The sequence below is a fragment of the Mya arenaria genome, chromosome 5, assembly GCF_026914265.1.
Source record: "Mya arenaria isolate MELC-2E11 chromosome 5, ASM2691426v1".
NCBI classification, from domain to species: domain Eukaryota; kingdom Metazoa; phylum Mollusca; class Bivalvia; order Myida; family Myidae; genus Mya; species Mya arenaria.
In genome coordinates this window covers 21,558,055-21,579,718 of record NC_069126.1, presented here as the reverse complement: position 1 = coordinate 21,579,718, position 21,664 = coordinate 21,558,055, and the positions used below count along the sequence as shown (strand labels likewise).

Below are 21,664 nucleotides of genomic sequence, written 5' to 3'. Positions count from 1 at the left end.
AACTAAAAATTTCTGATTGCCCATATGAAAAAACTTGGTTTTATCTCATTGCGGCGCTTCTCGTTTATTACCATGTTGCATTAGCATCTTGATGCATCTTAAATGAATAGTGTATCATATATTAAGATACAAGAGCCTGATAATTGTGACATCATCAGCACGATGAGTACTTTGAATATAATACAGGCTTAAGTGGAATATAATACAGGCTTAAGTGGAATATAATACAGGCTTAAGTGGAATATAATACAGGCTTAAGTGGAATATTTTGCCGTGTTTCATGCCTCATGAGCAGGCAAAGCCAACTTAACATATTTTTGAAAGGTTCAAAAATTTAATTCTACACATTCTTATACCCATGTCATGTTACTATCTTTGTTGAAAATTGTTTTCTTTATTTTTCTGTGAATTCCTCAAAGGACTCATTTTAGCAGACTATGTCACACATGTGAATTAATTGCCAACTATTACCTGATGTCAACCATGTTACTACATCATTTCAGGTAGCCAATGGTTTGTCCCCATGTAAAGACGGCCCTGTAGACATAACAGGAAGTTTACACCCAAACAATAACAATATCATTTTGACCATCAAGCCGGGTTGCGAACAGGTGAGTTTATCATAACACATAAATTTAAGTGGTTTGATAAGTTGAAAAAAAGGAGGCCTAACAAACTTCCATTAACGTAAATTTGATATGCAAGTTTTAGGCTTAGTTGAAATTTATATTGAGTCAAATGAATATAGTTTCTTTCCGATGTAGGTGTCTCTCATTCACTCATTCACTAAAACATATTGATAGATTATCATAATCATTTTATAATCCAAACAGATGTATGCTGGAATATGAAAAGACAATTAACAAGAGTATTTAAATATCTTATAATAGTACATGTATCATATTGGGTTACCGGTATTTGGCACACTGGTTCAACAACCCACTCATAACTGTAATTTTAAGATTTCTTCAACAAAAAGCCTTATATATATATATATATATATATATATATATATATATATATATATATATATATATATATATATATATATATATATATATATGAATTTTGTTTGATATATTAGTTAACTGTAAACTTTAATCATCTCAAAAGAAAATCTGAAGGCCTGTTAATATTTGTACTGAAAAGTACCAAAAAAAAGCCTTGCCCATTGGACCTATCGCACTGAAATTTCATGAGGCCAAGAAAATATTCTATTGAACCTTCAGCTTACTTACTTTTAAAAGGGTACATAATTTTTCAGCCGTACATGGTGTACATACACATGGTAAGGAAGCTTGGTCCAAAGGCAACTGTCCGCCGCCTTCTTAAGGAGAGAGTCGTACCTCAGTCTCGGACCAAAAGGCTCAGTAAGTACAGCAATGAAGTTTCACCACCAGTCATGAATTAGTTCTTAGTACAATGAAAAACCTGATTTTGTTGCATTGCAGTGCCTCTTTTTTCTATCAGTACTGTAACATATATAAAACATGTACACAATTATTGATGCAGTAACTTTGTTTATTTCAGTCAAGAACTATCTGACAGCAGACAGGAATAGTATTAAATACTGCAGCTATAAAGTCAAGCTTACTTGTCCTGTGAGTAAAAGTATAAAATACCAATCTCAGGACAACAGTCCTGATGTCATCACCTCTACCTTGTGACAACAGTTTGAATGTTACCCAAACAATCGTGAAATAACTGTTTTATCACTAATTCAAAAGTTTTTTTTTCAAAAACAAAAAGAAATCATCTGATTAAAGTTTTGTTTGAACAAAGTGCTTAAACATTAAAAGAACTTAAATGATATGTCGTTTTGGGTTAACAATTTGTAGTGAAAATTTCAATGGTGTCATGGCACCAGAGGGGGAAAATTCGAACTGTTGACTAGGGAATATTTTAATCCTAGACATATTAATTTAAAAAGCAAAAAAAAACCCAACAGATTTGTATTTATATAACAAATCAGGTGAAATGTTCAAGTGGGAATTAACTGTATGCATAGTATCTTTCTCTCACATTGATATGTTACAATGCAAAAATAGTTTAAAACTTAAAAATTACATATATGTTTACATCAATTGTGAATCAAGTAACTACATATTCATTGTTTTGATCACTCCCATTTTCATGGAATTATGAGAGATGGTGGTCTTGTGTTGTTGGGGGCATGCATACAGTGGACACCCATTTCTCTGGCTTGGTGACAGCAAATTAAACTGACATATATATCTGCCCTTGGCAAGAAATGGGTACACTATCAACTACGCTAACAAACGAGCAAATGGGTCAGATTTTGGATTGAAAAAAAAAAAAGATATAAAAAAAATGGAAGTATGATCACTCCTTGCTATATGTTTCTTGTGTTATATCCCTTGACCAAGTGAGAGAATGATGCTCATAGGGTCCTGTCTTTACATACTTAATGGATATCCCTCACAGATCACTCAGGGTCGATTGGAAACTCCATGCCGAGGTGACCGATGCAAACATATTCAATGTATGGAGGCAGGCACTGTAATCCAGATGAATGAAACCAAAAAAGGAAGACGCTGTCTACTCTGTAAAGAACCATACAACAAGCTGGACATTGATGGGTAGGTTTCCTTTAGCATAAAGTGCTGATTGGTGTTTGCAGTGTGTCAGCTATACATTGCTTGCAAACATTTAACCAGCCGCATTTTGCAATGTTGCCCCACTGTGTTTGCAACTGCAACAAGCAATTTTTGTAAACTACAGACTTAGCCCGTTATTTTTGATGTATAGAAACCTGTGTTTGCAGACAAATACTGGTATGGTGTCCGATTCACCAACATATTTGCAGGAGTATTTCCTCCCAATCTTCATGATACATAGTTTAGGTTGTTTGTCTCCATAAGGTCTAGGTTCGTACACACTTTGCACGCTGACGTTCTTGTGAATGATATAATAAACATACATTGTCCCTGTTTGAGTAAAGATTGTGAGGCCTAAATTGAAACTTTCTAGCAGAAACTCCGTGTTTGGCGTAAGGTGCGTTACAATAAAAATGTGACTATGATCTTTATCACATAGATTCTGCCTGTAGCTTTACGGTTGAACCCAAGCACTGTTAAACAGGTTGCAACAAAGATATGAGATTGAAACACTCACAGAGGGTATATTTTCTACATTATCCTTATGGAACCAGGGGAGAAAGGCTGTTTGTGAAATCTATGTCATGTTTTATTACTGGGCATGTCAGATTGTCTGCTTAGGACTAGGTTACTTTTGAAATGTTTGGTTACATTTTTACGTCCTTTTAAATGAACACATATAATCCAGAGGCCACCTGAAGTTATGATTATGAACTTGGGTCCAAATGCTTGCTGACACATCATTTAATAGTATATCACATTGATCATCTTGATATTACTGAAATTTATACATCTTTTTGAACCAATGAAATTGCACTAAGATTTAACATGACATTTCCTGGAATGTGCATTCTGCAAATGACATCTTAAATTAATCACATTGAAAAGATTGAGTGCATTTTCTTGAATTAGGACAGTACTTAAAAGCTTTAAAACAATATCTATAGGAAATAAATCAGGATAGGGAATCAGCAACAATAGCATGATATGGATTTTTATGCCCCCACAAAGTGGCGGCATATAGGGTTGCCCTTGTCCGTACGTACGTCTGTCTGTCTGTACGTACGTACGTACGTCCCGAAGATTGTTTCCGATCTAATTCTTGAAAACCGTTTGTCCAATCCTCACCAAACTTTAAACACATGTTTGTGACCATAATATCTTGATCAAGTTCGATAGTCATGGAAATCGCTTTAGTCATTTAGGAGTTACGGCCCTTTTTTGCCAAAAATACTTCAAAAATATATGTTTCCAATCTAATTCTTGAAAAGTATGTGTCCAATCCTCACCAAACTTTACATACATGATTGTGACCATAATATCTTGATCAAGTTCGATAGCCATGGAAATCGCTTTTGTCATTTAGGAGTTACGGCCCTTTATTTGCAAAAAAAGACTTGAAAAATACGTCCCGAAGATTGTTTCCGATCTAATTCTTGAAAACTGTTTGTCCAATCCTCACCAAACTTTTAACACATGTTTGTGACCATAATATCTTGATCAAGTTCGATAGCCATGGAAATCGCTTTAATCATTTAGGAGTTAGGGCCCTCAGATTATCCTGAATAATCATTATGGCTTATTTTCTGTGACAAAAAATCGAAGTGGGGGCATCCGTGTCCTATGGACACATTTCTAGTTTAATATGGCAAGCTGTATATTTACTGTTGGATCTGGAAACTGAAATTGATAGGCATATAATGAATATACTATATTACAGGTTGTTCCTTGAGATACTACAGACTGTTCCAAGCTCAGTGACAGAGGTTGAGTTCAATCCGGAGGGGGAATGGAAGACAGTTTTAAACACAGATGAGAGTGGGCCCTCTGTCAGCATTGGTGAATTGGGGAATATTTATTATCTAATTTTTTTTCTAAAGACCAAAAAATGCTTTATTTGGCTGAAAAGAGTTGTAATGGAAATTGAATAAATTTAAGGTTTAATTTTCCAAAATTCAGTTCAAAAAGTTGCTGTTAAAGTAAGTAAAATAGCTCAATTTCAACAAAGTTTAAAAAGAAATGCAAAAAGTTAAGGATATAGAGGTTAACCGTTTGTTTCAGTGTAAGATCAAAATATATTTCATCGGGTGAGCTATATCACAAGTAAATTATTCATTTTGGGTGTTCATAAGGTTGGCTATATTTTCAATGTTACACTGAAACTATCATTTTTCTTCTAATTATATTCTTAAAAAGCATTTAACAGTTTATTGTTTTATTTCACTGATAAATTTCTATAAACAATTGGAAAGCACATAATAAACATTTAAGTGATATTGATTTCAGATGATGATGTAGTAATGCCTCAACTGGCTGAAGTATTGAATGATCACACTGAGGTTGATTCTGAATGTGAGGCAATAGCTGGTTTTCATAAAGATGTTCAAGGGAAAACAGATGATGTGCCGCAAGTGAAAATTGAAAATGTTGAGGGTGAAAGTTGGAGTACAGAAAATGGTGGTTGGTATTTGTCTCAGTATGGTTTGGAATTGAAAGACAATGATGTTGAGTTGGTTGATGCTGAAGTAAGACAAGATATTGGTATGCAATTTGCAACTGAATCTAATGTTAATCATTGTGCAGATCAAACTGATGGAATGATATGTGACAATAATTCATCAAACCTAAAAGTTGAAGACTTTAGTTATTCTAAAGATGACAATGAGGCTGAAGATATGAGTATACAAAATATTGACATCTTTCCACACAAAAAAGGTTCAGCACAAGACACATCTACCTCTCAGATTATGATTGAAGATCAGGAAAGTGGAAAGCGTGTTTACCTTTATGAAAACATTCTTTCTGAAGATGGAGATGAGTTTCTATCATGTGAAAGTGAACTAGAAAAAAGAAAAAGTGAATCTCTTGAAGGTGATCATAATGTAAACAATCATGATGCTCTAGGCCTGGCTTTCAACTTCACTCAAGCTACGTCATCATCACAAAATTCCAACGTTGAAGAAACTGTAACCATGGATACCAGTTGGAATGGCAGGGAAATAATTGAAGTAGATAAGGATTTATGTACAACTGAAGATATGAGTCTCTGCGATGATCTCAAAGAACCAAGTGACAGGTAATGATTGATGAATGAAGTTGACATTTTTATCTCCACTATTCGAAGAATAAGGAGAGCTGTACTACTCACTCTGGCGTCAGCATCACACCTTGGTTAAGGTTTTGCATCCAAGCACCTTTAAGTTTTTATCTCCGCAAATACATCATTTATTGCATTGAAACTTAGGATATGTATTCCCAACTATCTAACGTACTTAATTAATTAAAAAGTTAGATAACACTATTTTAAATATATTTGCAAATAGTAGGCCTTCATTATTTGACTTGGAAATTTTGGTTTAGGTTTTACATGTAAGCACACATAGGCTAATACGTCAGCAACTACTTGATGTATTGCATTGAGACTTAATTTATTAGTACTCAACCATCCAATCTACATAAATGACCAAGTTTGATAACTCTAGTTTGCATTTGAAAAATAATTGCCCTTTATTGCTCGTCTTAGAAATTCTGGTAAAGGTTTTGCCTGTTACCACTTTCAATACCTTAGCGAATACATCATGAATGCATTGAAACTTTATCTGATATTTAATATAAACTATCTTTCTATCATTTTTTACCCTTTATTATGCGACTTACTAATCTTGGTTAGCACATTTAAAGACTTTATACAATGGTATTGAACCACAAAACCTACTTGAATAACTGTATTTTGCAAATCATGGCCATTCATTATTACTCTCAGAAATTCTGTTTGAAATGTTGCATGTAACCACATTTATGTTAATATCTCAGCACATCATGTATTGTATTAAAATCTAATCTAACAATGATTCATGCATGTTTTACAAAAAATTTCAATTCTTACACTGAAAAGCTGTGGAATAGTCGAGCGTGCTGTCTCTGTGATGGCTCTTGTTTATTTTTCTTATTCTGATAACAGAGTTAAACATTATTATTTAAATTCATAACAATTCTCCTCAAGGAAAGCACTGGTTGAGTACGAGTTTTAGCCAGTATGTAAATGTTCGGCCACCAAAATAAACGTGTTTGCGCGCCACTGATTTTTCATTCGTTGTCACTACAGACGCTCACCTCATCAACGTAGAAGAAAGTGTCCCAAAACCAAGTAAGTATTAAACAAAGAATAAATATTAAGTATATTGGAAGGGAAGGATATACATGAAATATTTGAATTACTGAAAATAACATCATACTTCCCATTTAAAAGGAAAATTGTCTGTGACATATTTCTGTAAACATGCTTTTTCAGGAAAACAAATTATCAGCACAAAAAATCATATGAAGATAAGGCCTTAGAAAATGCAGTTTCCGCTGTACTGCAGAAAGGAATGAGTATAAGAAAGGCAGCACTTGAGTTTGGCATTAACATGTCCACTCTGCACCGACGCTGTCAACAGACAAGACCTAGGTACATCAGCATTTGGAAATTGGGCTGGCAATTGGAGCTCTGGTATAAACTGGAAGAGTCTCTGGCCATTTAAAACGTTAAAAGGGGGGATTTATGTCAAATTTTAAAATGACTTAAGAATGACATCATAATGGTACCTTCAGTAACATGTAACTTCATTGTTGCCATTTTAAAAATTTCAGATAAAACCCATCTGTGACATTTGTCCGTAATACTGCCTTTTCAGGAAAAAGGAATATCAACAAAAAAAAAAAAATAGAGATGAGGCCTTACAAAATGCAGTTTCCGCTGTACTGCAGAAAGGAATGAGTATAAGAAAGGCAGCACTGGAGTTTGGCACTAACATGTCCACTCTGCATCGACACTGTCGACACAAAGGACCTAGGTACATCAAAATTTTTGTAAACTGGGCTGGCAATTTGAGCTCAGGTATAAACAGATGGAGTCTCTATCTGTTAAAAAGCTGAAGGAGGGAATAGTCAAATTTTAAAAATTATTAAAAATATCATTAATATGTGACCTCATTGTTGCCACTTAAAGAGTTTAAAAGAAAAAAAACTTTGACATTTGTCTGTACACATGCCTTTTCAGGAAAAAGGAATATCCCCACAAAAAATCATATGACGATGAGGCCTTAGAAAATGCAGTTTCCGCTGTACTGCAGAAAGGAATGAGTATAAGAAAGGCAGCACTGGAGTTTGGCATTCCCCCATCCACTCTAAATAAACGCTGTCATCAGACAGGACCTAGGTACACAGGCATTTATAAATTTAGCTGGCAATTGGAGCTCTGGTATAAACTGGAAGAGTCTCCGGTCATTAAAACAGTTGTAAGAGGGGATTTATGTCAAATTTTAAAATTACTAAAAATAACAACATAATGGTACCTTCATTAACATGTTACTTTATTGTTGCCACTCTAATGATTTCAGAGAAAATTCATCTGTGACATTTGTCCATAATCCTGCCTTTTCAGGAAAAAAGTATATCAACACAAAAAATCATATGACGATGAGGCCTTAGAAAATGCAGTTTCCGCTGTACTGCAGAAAGGAATGAGTATAAGAAAGGCAGCACTTGAGTTTGGCATTCCCTCGTCCACTCTAAATGAACGCTGTCATCAGACAGGACCTAGGTACACCAGCATTCATAAATTTAGTTGGCAATTGGAGCTCTGGTATAAACTGGAAGAGCCTCTATCTGTTAAAAAAGTTGAAAGGGGGATTTACATCAAATTTTAAAATTGCTGAAAATACCGTTTACATGTGACTTCTTTGTTGCCACTTTTAACAATTTAAAGGCAAACATTCTTGATATTTTTGTCCGTAATCCTGCCTTTTCAGGAATGAAGAATATCAACACAAAAAAACATATGGAGATGAGGCCTTCGAAAATGCAGTTTCTGCTGTACTGCAGAAAGGAATGAGTATAAGAAAGGCAGCACTTGAGTTTGGCATTCCACCAACCACTCTGCATGAACGCTTGAAGAGGAAAGATCCTACGGACTCCATCGCTCGTAAAGTGGGGTGGCAAAAGGATTTCTCTAACAACCAGGAAGAGTGTCTGGCTGAACTCCTGTTATACATGGCTGCTCATGGATTACCAGCTACTCGGAAGATGTTACGAGATAGAGTGAAAGAGCTACTTCAAATTTCTGGTAATTAATTCAGTGTTTGATAGATCATTGTTTTTTTTATTAAAGTTTTAAAAATGACAACTTGGTATCGATGTTGCTGGCTCGCAAAAACTGTTGCCTTGGTGATAACTCAAAAATCATTTAAGAGAATTACATGAAACTTAATACACATATTGTCAGAGACACTATTCATATGTGTAGCAAGGCCAATAAGTCTTGTTTCATGAATATTAATTAATAGGGAATACTAGCTTCTGTTTGTGTTTCTCCTTTACTGGACTAATCATGGTTTTATCAATTTGCCCAGGCACAGCATGTAGGGTGAATATTGAGATGGGGCCATCAAACCATTGGCTGCGGGGATTTGTGAAAAGGCATCTCCTTTTTGATCATATGGCAGAGACCAGACCTCCCCTGGACCCACCTGAATCAATCAAGGAATTTTTTGATATGTATGAAAAAACAATTGTTGAGTGTGGATTGCAGAATAAAGATGATCAAGTAACTATACATGATTTATCAATATTTTTCTAATCTGGCTTAAAGAGCGAGTTAAAATTGGTCTTCATACAAAACGTAATTAAATATATGTATATGTTTTACAAGCAAGTATTTCTATTTATAGAGGTACATATTTGTCTCCCTGTTTCATCTCCCTTTTTGAAAAAAGGTAGTTGCATTGGTATGATGCCTGTACTCTGTTAATTTCAATTACTGATAACCATTGTTTTGGCAAATGACAACTTGCTTAAATTTAACAGATTTTCAACTGTGATGGAACACGCTGGACAGAGAAATCCTTCAAGCTTTGCCCAAAGACTGGGCACCAGCTTGAGATGAAGACAGGAACAGGGAGCCATGTGACTGCACACATGTGCATTAGTGCTGGGGGCCGCTTTCTGCCATCAATGTTGATATACAAGGTCTGTGTTGAATAACGGAAACATGTAGTCACCCTAGTAAATATTAAATGTGGAGAAATGTGCATGTTGGCTGGTAGGATTGCAATATATCTGTATTTAGTACTTTTTGTAATGTTTTCATCTTAAAATTGCTATCCTGATAAATGTTTGTAAACACCAAGTTGCATTTGGCAAACTATCTGTTTCCTGATAACTAAGGGAATATAATGTTACGTAGTAGGTTGTTGGCTTGTAAATATTTTTACAGAAGGATTTTAATTTGACAACAAGCAAAGTATTGTGGAGGTAGATTTTGGAATGCACACAAGGCTGTTGTGTGGTACGGAATACCAATTTTCCGTTCTAGTTTCCATATATTATGTTTAAACCATGCAATATTTTTGATAGAAATTGAACAGGTATGAATTAAAAAACAAAACATGAACGCTACAAAATTTGAAGAATACACTTTGTTTACTTTACAACAGGAAAGTTTACCCCTTGCGCCCATTGATGGAGTTCCTGACACGTGGCTGATCACAGCCAGCGACACGGGGCTTATCAACAGCGAGATATTCTCAGAATGGTTTACCAAGATTTTCATCCCCAACTGTGGCATGGAGAGACCGGTGTTGTTGGTGATGAACAACCTTTACAACCCAGTCTCCATTCCAACCATGCTGGCTGCCAAAGAGAATAGTATTATTCTTTTTGGTGTTCCGGGAAATAGCACACACATCCTCCATCCATTAGTTGTAGAGGTATGAAAACAAATTTAACCAAAAATATTTTTTATGCATAAAATAATGTAAGGTGACTAAGGTCCATTACAGTATAAAGATATAAATGCAAATCACAAAAGAAATCATTTCATGGGTAGGAATTCCCTGTTGTCCTTTTTTGACAAAGAGAATATTTTATTTCCCACCATTCTGCTTCATAAGGTTATACCCAACCAATATTGTAAACTTCATTATTGATACCTCCAGTGATACGCACCCTGTGCACGAGTGAGTCTAATAAGCCAGTGCCTGCAAACTTGTCACTTGATTATTTCATTGTAAGACAAGTCCAGATAGAAGTTATACATTTCAGCTTTTCATAATTCATTAAATCATATTACAGATATTCGGAGAACTCCAGGCAACGGTTCATGATATAAGTTCCAGCCAGCTTGATGCCAGCAAGAGAGTGGTCATAGAAAAGACTGAATACCCAGCCATCCTTAGTCAGGCAATTGACCAGACTGCCCCTGAATCTGTCCAACATGCATTTGAAGTCACGGGACTGTGTCCGGTCAACCGGGAAGCAATTGACATGTCCAAACTTGCTCAAGGTAGATTTTGAATTGTTTTATAAATCTTTTCAATTTCATAACTGTGGAAATGTTTATGTAGATGTAAATGTTTTGTCTGCGGATTAAGTTACTAGAGTGCTTTTGGTTGTTAGAGTTGATATTCCTGTGTGCTCTAAATTTCAAGTCAGAAAACCCCTCAAAAGAGCGTCTAAAAAGCCAGTTTTTCTTCTAAGGCAGTGTGCTTTTGACCCCAAATGGTTTCAGCCCTTCAACTGCCAGGTCAATCACATCCCTGATCTTGTGTTATTGTAATAGCCTTGGTCTTGGTATGGTCATCGTTTTTCAATAATACTTGTTGCTGAGCCATAACCAAAAGTTTTTAACGGGGGCATGTGAGTTTGGTGTGTGGTCACCAATATATTCAAGTGACCTCTAGGTTGTATGTTTTCTTCCACAACAGAAGACCACGCGTAAGATCTTGCCAACGAGAGTGATTAATATAATGTTGTTATAACTAGTTTCACAATTGTTGTAAAATAAATATGTTTAAACTAAATATTAAGAAGCTTTAATAATTATTTGGTCGTTTTTAACCAGTGAGGTAAACAAAAGTTTGTTACTCCTTTCACAAATTAATCAGTTTCCATTCAAGCTTCAAGAAAGTTTCTGTGAAAATATTACTCAGCATGATACTAACATTCTCGTTCACAAGAGCGATGATGCTTTGTAAACCTCTGATGAATGAGAATGGATACTTAGGACCAAAGTGAATATAGGATCATCTCGTGTGAAAAATTATGTTAGACTAGTGTGAATATAGGTTGACAACATTTACTTTTTTCGTCAATAAACATACATCTTAATGTGTTCCCCTAATAGTGCTTTCATGCTGGTAGGCAAAGAATTTATTTTCAAGTCGTCATGATGTCTTTTTCAGTGATATGAATTTGAAAAATTGTATGTGTTTATAGGCTACCATTGTTACATGAATTTCTTTATACAGTAAAGGATGAGCCAGAAGGCAGGATGGATTGCGCTGGACCAATGGTAGAAAATGAAAGAGAAGTAATCGATATGAACCTGTATCTCGCTTCTGATACTGTCTTTGGTCTCTGTGATGAACAAGAAAGTGAAAGGTATTTTCTTTTACCTGACATGAATATTTTAACGCTGTTTGATAACATGTAAGATGTAGGTTTATGATTAAATGAATGGTTGACTTGCTAGTAATATTAAAATTATAGGTTGATAAGAAATTACTCTATAAGGTCTTTAGCCCATTCTATTACATTTTAATTGAGTTTCTGTTTTGAAGTTCATGAAATAAATAATTCTTAAAGAGAGAAAATATTCAGAATGTCTGTCGCTGGCTGACTCCATTTTGTTTACATGGCATATTATTAACCATCACTACGTAAAACGAGATTTTGTTCACCAAAGGTTTTTTCCCTTGAATATTATTAAGTAAAGAGCCATTTCCAAACTACTTATTCTCTTGAATATCAACTCCTTTTTCCTCTAAACAAGCAAACTAGGATGGTGATGATTTATTTTTATTGGTGCCAGGTAAACCTCACATTATTGAAAAACAATCCAGAGCATGTGCCGACCTTATCCGAATAATGGCCCCCAAGCATCTCATTTTTGTGCATCAGGACGCATGACTGACAGATTGCTTCGTCTGGCTATAGTTTCTGTGTCATACTTTCATTTCCAATTTATACTTTTCGAATGACATTGTGTAAATTCTTCAAACCTAGGTTTTACATTTGTCATAGTTAGTAGATGACACCTATCTAGTTCAAAGACATGAGTTCAAGGATATGGTGTAGTTGGTCTATCGATCAAATTGATCATGATTTCATACTCTGTTCTTAGCCTATTGGTTTTAAAGTTACTACACAATGATAACATATCAATGTATAAACTAATGTTAACAAGTGATGTACTTTACTCAGTGGAATTCTGCAAACTAGAGTCACAAGGAGTGATGCATTGAAAAGGGCGATTTCAGTGTATCATAAGAGTATGATGAATCATGATATATATATATAAATAGTCGGTGTATTCAATAAGTTTAAGGTGTTCATAGCAATACAAATATGTATGGGAACATATTTTTTTCTAAAAAATACTTCGCCAACTTAGACCTGCTTAAAATATCCCCCTGAAAACTACCAAAATTCCCGTAAATATTTTTGGCTTTCTTATCAAATCCCCTGGAATGGACTTCAGGAATTTAAGATGTATGATGCTTGAACTATCTGAAACGTTATTGATAAAAAGTTGATTGAAAATTGTAATTGTTGCTTAATCATACAGAAATGAAGACGATAGAAGGACTTAAAGAAAATAGGAGCAAAAGTTCGAAAACTGTGATGGAGACAAGAGAACATATAGAGGAAGGACAGGAGCAAAAAGAAAAAGAGAGACACAGTGAATGACTTAGTGTGTGGTTGAATGAGTTACTGAATGAATGAATGAATGGATATTTAAGTTTCTGAATAAAATGAAATAAATGAAATTAGTTGCTTCTCATTAATTTATATCAATTGATACAAATACATTGATCTATTGCCTGCTGAGTATCACAAAAATATTTGGTAAATTGAATCAACTTATCCGAAGTTACTCACTCAACCGATATTCTATTTAAGGTTCGTTAATTGTCAAATTGTCATTTATTTAACACCAGATTGTATGTTCAATATATTTACTTGTGTTTGTTCTCACTTGATTGTGTTAGTTCTCAAAGTCAATTTTACAAATTTTACTCGGCAGTATAGTTTCCACAATCGGATAGTTTCCACAAATCGGATAATTTCCACAAATCTGATAATTTCCACAAATCAGATAGTTTCCACAATCGGATAGTTTCCACAAATCAGATAATTTCCACAAATCAGATAATTTCCACAAATCAGATAGTTTCCACAAATCGGATATTTTCCACAAATCAGATAGTTTCCACAAATCGGATAATTTCCACAAAAAAGTGTGTTCATGATACGGCCATTCTGGTTCCTATATAACAAAAGTACCCAATTTAAATCTCTATCACAGCCGAAACTCTTTTTTCACTTAAAAACATAGTATGATTCAATTTCTTCACTCTTATCAAAAGCATATTTTCTCAAGCAAGAACTAGTTCTAGAGCACAGATTGAACGAGTTAATGCTAAAAACAGTAATTGTACTGAATTGCATTTTTTCTGTAAAATAGTTTTGGAATCTTTAGCAAAGTTTATAATCAACATATTAAATGAAAAAAATGCGCTTTTAAAAAAGGTAAAAACATTTGCAATAACTTTTGATTTTATGTTTTCAAATGAGTTCTAATTGATCGCAGTGGCCGGACGTAAACTTTCTTGCAGTTTCATGGTGATGAAGAACAACCTAAGCAGAACAAACAAAATATTGCCAACAACATAATGAATTGTAAAGTTGAGTCATTCAGGCCAATACAAGACTTTAATGAATATATAGCATTATCCTTTATTAAATTTCTCATTAATTTATAGCTTTCTCCTTTATGGAATTTCTCATTAATATGAAGCATTATCTTTATGAAATTTCTCATTAATATAAAGTCTTGATAGTCGCCCCTCACTTACATTTAATGTTGTCATAATTTCCAGTTTTACAGAGACTGTGATCGGTAGCTTTTAGTTTACATAATCTTAGCAATGTTAAACTTTTTGCTACTGAGCTAGTTTCTGTAGCTTTTTGCATAAATTTTTATCCTTTTTGAATTTTCTCATTAATATATAGAGTTTTCCTTTATGAAATTTCTCATTAATATATAGAGTTTTCCTATATAAAATTTCTCATTTATACATTCAGGGGTAGCCTTATATTTATTGTATAACCTTTTTATTATGAAAATTATTTTTAGCTCACAGGAAGATGTTCAAATCCAGAAGGGACTAACTCCTTGTTCAACTCTGATTCAGGGCCAAAAGCGAATCATTACAACTCCTGCAGGGAAAAAAAAGAGAATAACATCCAGATATATTATTAATTCAAAAATATATCTTGATGAGGAGATCACCTGTAAGATTTTTACATGCTCAGAATGTAAGATGGAGTATAGTTACGCACGTATGTTTGAGGGCGCTGAACAGAAGATGTGTTTAGATTGTGCTCTAGAGCATAACTTTCTGAGCAAAGATCTGTTTACAGTGTTGAATACAGGTAACATTTCCCTACAGCCTTCGTATTCTCACAGTCGCAAATTTTGGTGTACAAAATGCAGGCATAAATACGGATTGTCAATGCTATATAAAGTAAATGACTTAAACATGTTTTGCAAAAACTGTGCATTAGAGTTGAACTACATCAGTCAGGGAACTGGGGACCAACTTTCAAGTATTAAACTCTGTAGCTGTTCGAAATGTAAAAAGCAGCAGGAGGACAAAGAAATTGCTGCTGAAAATAGCCGTTTGAAGCATAAAAAGCAGCATAAGGACAAGGAAATTGCTGCTGAAAATAGCTGTTTGAAGCATAAAAAGCAGCATAAGGACAAGGAAATTGCTGCTGAAAATAGCTGTTTGAAGCATAAAAAGCAGCATAAGGACAAGGAAATTGCTGCTGAAAATAGCCGTTTGAAGCATAAAAAGCAGCATAAGGACAAGGACATTGCTGCTGAAAATCAAACTAAATTGAACCAATCTAAGCAAAATATAAATGTTATCAAAAAATTACCTATTGACGAAGAACAAATGGTTGAGGAAAATAATGATTTGACAAAGAAATGTTATCTACCAATGTGTCCGGCCCCGAGACAATGCTCAAATTATAATCAAGCAGGCATTTGCATGAAAGACAATCTGACAAGTAGAAAAATAGCCTTTACAAATTTCGTGAAAAAGAAGATTGCTGCAAAGATGAAGCAGAAAGGTGTGGCACTTGATGAAAGTAATCATAGTAAAGAGAGTGAACTTAGCCATGTAGATGATCCACAGCATCCTGATTTGGGTAACTCTGCCAAAGGTACTTCCAAAGTTTGTGTAATTTGTCATACAAATCAAGATGGTAACAATGTGGTTTGGTATCAGAATGATTCTCAGCAGATTTGTCCCTTGTGCTTTCAAAAAAAATTGGTAGAAAAATGTATTGAAGCAAATCAGAAGAGAAGAAAGATAGCTGCTACAGATTTCAAGAGGAAGAAGAGTGCTGCAAAGATGAAGCAGAAAGGTGTGAAACTTGATGTAAGTAATCATTGTAAAAAACGTGGCTCTAGCCTTGTAGATACTAAACAGCATCCTGATTTGGATAACTCTGCCAAAGATACTTCCAAAGTTTGTTTTATTTGTCATATAAATCAAGATGGTAAAAAAACTGTGGTCTGGCATCAGATTGATTCTAAGCCGATTTGTTTCTTGTGTTTTAAAAAAAAAATGGTAGAAAAAGGTAAGAAAGAAAAACTGACAAGGAAAAAAATAGCATTTACAAACTTTGTGAAAAAGAAGCTTGCTGCTAAGATGAAGCAGAAAGGTGTGACACTTGATGAAAGTAATCATTGTATAGAGAGTGATTCTAGCCATGTAGATACTCCACAGCATCTGGATTTGGGAAATTCTGCCAAAGATACTTCCAATGTTTGTGTAATTTGTCATACAAATCAAGATGGTAACAAAGCTGCAGTCCGGCATCAGATTGATTCTCAGCCGATTTGTTCCTGGTGCTTTAAAAAAAAACAGGAAGAAAAAGGGTCCACTAATAAAGAAACTCCCTATGTTGCAGAAAATCATTGCAGAAATTATCAGAAAGACAAAGATTTAGAGAAAGACTGTAATGATGAAGTTTGCAAGAATACCAGTTCAAAGAAGAATGGAAAGTACAGTCCATTTGATTCAAAAGTGAACAATCTAAAGGCTTTAAATAAAGATAGACAAAACAATGCACTAAAGCATTGCCATAGTGATGAAAGTATTGTGTGCATTTTGGATTCCTCGACTGCTTCACCAACATATGCGATAGATATGGCATATGACATAAATGAACCTGAACTGAACTCTGACAATTACATTGAGGTGCTTGAATGTGATGCTGGTGAATTTGATAATGAAGGTGATGGTTCTAATGATCATCGCAATGTTCAAACAAATGAAAATAGTGCAATAAAACACATTTTGCAGAAGAAAGGCTCAGAAAGAGATATTGAAGTCACTGATAATGATGACAAAGGCTTTGATTTCTTTAAGCACTTGAGGTCCTATGGTATAGCCAAAGACAAGAAAACACCGTTTGATCCAAGGACTAGTAATCAAAGTAAAAATATAAATTCTTTGAAGAATCAAGGATTGCCGGAGGAAATGAAAGGAGCCAATCCATTTTGTGAAACTGAAGCACATACCAAACAAGAAATGATCACAGAGGTGTTGGTCTGCACACATTGTTCATTGAGGGATCAAGCAGGCTGTGTACACCACTGGTACAATGTGGGAGGTAATTTCTACTGTTCAGACTGTTTTTCTTTGTTCCAATCAGCTTTGCAGGATAACCATGTAAGTGAGAGGAATACCACTAAGTTCTGTTTATTCATCCGTTTTAAAAAGTTAAGTAATTCCAGTATATTTGATGTTGAGGGTGTTGAGTTTACAGCACAATTTGAAGAATTAGCTAAACATGAGCAGAAAGGTGAGATAGACAACACAAGTGTTAAAGATACAGAAACATCTCCCAATAAAAGCAATTCCCTTTCAATGAGATGTATATTGGATTACAAGGGTTGCTGTAGAAGTATGAAATGCTCTTCCCTCTGTCAACATTTTAGAGAATGGAGGTGTGGTCAGGTACCACTTTCTTTCATAAGTGACTGCCATGTGTCCTTGTGTAGGATCGATGGTGTATGCAAGCGCTGTAAAGTGAGACATATCAAAATTTCAGCGTTGGACAATCAAGGGGTTAACAAGAGAAAACTCAGAGGGAAGGAGTCTCAAAATTAAACGGGTCGTTTGTAAAAACTGCCGACATTTTTGTAGATTTGTCGAAGAAATAAGATGATAACAATAGTAAAAGGTATCGACTTTCAAATACATGTCATGAATTTTAAAAGCAGATAACTTCATTTCAAGTAGGGGCCATGCATGATATATCTGTTGTAAAAGCTTATGTGTAAAAAAAAATGTTTGTTTCAGGTTTACCAACCAACTCTATTTTTTGGCCCTGACCCTAAACCTTTTTATTGTATCTAGAAATATTTATTGTTATTTGTTTGATATTTTTTCATTTAAAGAATGAAAATGCATTGTTTCGGCTTTTAACAATACCAGTGATTCTGATAGGTGTTGTTAAGTATATAATTTATAGTTTTTGGTAACAGTAAAATCTCATGAAAACAAAATTAACTTACTTATCCTATTTTTTGAGGGGGCATGGCACCTGAAACAAAGACATATTTCACGCCTATGTGTCATTCTCAAACTACAATATTGTGTAAACATTTTATTCTTTGTTAGATTGCAATGTCAATGTAGTGTTCATTAGTATCACTGTATGTTTTTTCAATATCGAAAGTTCAGATTTTCACGTGGATGAAGTCAAGGCTATTGGAATTTTATTAGTATTTAAGACCGTCTTTGTCATTTACCAAAAGGCTTGTTCATTCTTTTTTTTATATTTATTTGATTTATTTGTATATGAATTTAAAACGGCTTTGTGAATATATCCATCAGGACTCGTTTAGTATAAGTGAAATTTGTTTTGTTTGTGAATGTTAAGGAATCATTTGTGGAACATTTTGATGTGAAGTTTGTATAAAAAACACAAGAAAATGATGGTGTATTTTATTTTATTCTTTAAATTCATTCATAGAAATTCACACAACATTATGCAGGGCGAGGCCATTTGAAATTTTGAGCCAAGCTATCATGGAACACAAAAACAAAATTTATGTCATGGTTATTAGAGCTTATATTTCTTGAAATGTGACCTTGAGGCCCTTGCTAGTGTTAGCTCTGTCTAAGGTTCAGCCAAGTTATATTGAAATCTACAGGATCTTTGTGTTCTACTATATTTAAGAAGAATTAAGAAAGCACTTATTGAGAATGACAGCAACCTTGACTTGGCACAAACACAGAATTTCCTGTTAGACACAGACTTCTACATACCATACAAAAGCTCATTTTAGTAAAAAATTTAACCAATGAACATCTGATACTCCTTGTATGTATGTATGTATTTCTTTAGACCTTGCGGTCAAGGATAACCCGTGAAAGTGCAAGCACTTATTTCCAACGGGGTCCTTTGTTTTTGCTGAAGGGACAGCACGCTGAAGAGACAGTGGTGGGATACAAGGAAGTCCGGGTGCGATACCCTAGCTCTTTTTCGAAGAGACCCCTTGGTTCTTTTACGTGCTTGGTGTAAAGCACCGATACATGGGGTACAACTTTCCTGGGTTAAACCAGTACTGAGTACACCACTTTTCCAAGCACTACCCTTTAAATGCCAAGCGCCAGGCAAGGGAGCTACTTGTACCAATTTTTAACGTCTTTTGGTATGACACGGCCAGGGATCGAACCCACGACCTCCCGCTCCGTAGGCGGACTCTTAACCACTTGGCCACGGAGACCTTAATTATGGTAAAAATCTTATTCTCTACTAAGATATATAGATTTGTTTGTCTGTCATGCTGCTCAACTGTGAGCAACAGTTGCAGGTAAGGGCCATAACTTCATGAAATGAAAATCTTTCATGTTTAATTATAATAAAAGTGGCGGATCCGTATCTAGTGGTATCACACTTGTCTATCAATCAAGGGGTTGCTGGTCGCATCACCAAAATCACTAATTGTCTTCTGGGCTGGAAGGACGTTGAATGGGGGGGGGGGGTCCCTGGTGACAGTGCTATACACTAGTGCATGTTAAAAGAATCAGGGTAGCTCTAAACAGAGTTCATTCTGCCTTGCACTATGCTCCATAAATCTGAAGTGAAGAACAATCTTAACAGAGCAGTCGCCGTATCACCTGAATTATATTAATATATGTAAGCAAAAGATTTATTATATATTCAATTGTTCTTGCCAAATCCAGTGGTAACAGGAAGTTGTGATGAAATAATAGAGGCTATTTAGTGCTTCCCAGTTTTTTATATAAGAAATATTATGTTAGTTAGGTGATATGTCAAGTCCAAAGGTTATGTTCTTCCATACAGTTGCAACAGAGACGATGCAGGATTAGGCGAAGTGGATCACTAGATGGTATGGAAATCAGGTTTTGATTAAATATTCCAACTGAAACATGTACTGAAGCTGCAGTTATGAGATATGAGTTTGTTTGCAACTGTTTGAAAAAACATGTATAGAATTAGTGTAGAATGAAGATTTGACTGTGTATCCTAGTTTTTCACCCAACATTATCCAGTTTCAAGCTACCGGTAGTAAAATATTACATCAAGGAAAAGTTTCATGAAGATGGGGCCAAAAATATAGCCTATGAGTGTTCCCAAGGTTTTTCTAAGATATGACCTACTGACTTAGTTTTTGACCACAAGTGACCCACTTTTATAGTCTACCAACATTACCGACACATCCAGGGGAACATTCTGACCACAGTTTGAATCAAGTTTGACAAATCAATACCAATATTTCATATTACATGATTTTTCTAGAGTTCAACAGTTGACTTATAAAAGTGACATAGTATCTGACCTCATGTTATCCACTTTCAAACTAGTCACTGATTTCATTAAGAAAAAGATTCTGATCAAGTTTCAGATGTATTGTATCCAAAGTGTTTCCAATATGTTTTCCAATATTTGACCTGGTGATCTAGTTTCTTCCCCCATGTGAACAACTTTAAAATGCAGTGAGATTTGCATTTATAAAAAATAACATTCTGTCCAAGTTTGAACAAAATCTGACCAATCATTTCCATGATGTGGCTCCTTGTGACCAAAGTTTTTATCAATGTGACCGTTTTAAATTATTTTAAAAAATGTGTTTGGACAACACCAAACAATATCCCCTTCCGAAATCTTTAGTCTGGCAGCGGGTATTAACAGTACGTGGAATCTGCAACGCTATGCCTCATTATGGTGACACTCCATGGTAAAGACTTTGAAGATTGTATAATGCATGATAAAGACCAGTCTTATCAACAGTACCCATTTTACATCGACATTGAATGTGACCTTGGCCTTCGAAGGACAGATCTGTGACTTGTATGTGACACACCACTTTAACTTCATCAACATTCAAGACATGTTTCTTGGAAATCTTAAATGCTTGGATAAGAAGCTGCTTGAACAAGAAGAAGTCCTATCAACAGTACTTATTTTGCACAACTTTTCACATCTAAGTAAGTACTTGACCTTGGACAGACCTGGGTCTTGTTCATGAAACACCGCCTAATCATGGCGAACCGTCATTGTTATTATTTTGTAAATCCTATAATAATGTAGAATCAACATAAAGGCTGGCCAAGGCTCAGTCCTATCAACATAACCCATGTTGACGTTTTAACTCTGTGTGAATTATGACTATACAGACTTGGGTCTTGTGCGTGGCACACTGCCTCATCATGGTGAACCTCAATGGTAAGTTTGTTTTTAAAATCCTATAATGCATGGTCGAAAAACAGGACATTCAAGCTACAGTCTGGAAGGACATATCAGTTTCACAGAAGCACAGATATGGGCATTTAGATTAGAACCAAAAAACACATTATTTTCTTTCTGAGTACTGATCTGGGAAACAGAGTTTGTGATATGGTAATTCTGATCAGCTGTCTAAATTATTTGCTTAAATAGGGAATGTTACT

At 34.9% G+C, this 21,664-nt stretch overlaps 1 protein-coding gene across 3 annotated transcripts in view; it reads left to right on the top strand.

The window, feature by feature from the left end:
• LOC128234657 (uncharacterized) overlaps positions 1-18,664 on the top strand; it is a 32,891-nt gene extending 14,227 nt beyond the window's left edge. For 2 of the 3 annotated variants that reach the window (XM_052949031.1, XM_052949029.1), the window contains exons 10-27: positions 504-611; positions 1,265-1,370; positions 1,531-1,601; positions 2,446-2,600; positions 4,339-4,457; positions 4,905-5,694; positions 6,724-6,765; positions 6,910-7,068; positions 7,295-7,453; positions 7,660-7,818; positions 8,044-8,202; positions 8,411-8,724; positions 9,011-9,204; positions 9,465-9,626; positions 10,094-10,366; positions 10,731-10,941; positions 11,906-12,038; positions 14,797-18,664. In XM_052949031.1, coding sequence (XP_052804991.1) covers positions 504-611; positions 1,265-1,370; positions 1,531-1,601; positions 2,446-2,600; positions 4,339-4,457; positions 4,905-5,694; positions 6,724-6,765; positions 6,910-7,068; positions 7,295-7,453; positions 7,660-7,818; positions 8,044-8,202; positions 8,411-8,724; positions 9,011-9,204; positions 9,465-9,626; positions 10,094-10,366; positions 10,731-10,941; positions 11,906-12,038; positions 14,797-17,851 — 6,369 coding nt within the window. In that variant the 3' untranslated portion in view covers positions 17,852-18,664. The other variant, XM_052949032.1, reaches the window with a different exon arrangement.
• The last annotated feature ends 3,000 nt before the right edge of the window (positions 18,665-21,664 follow it).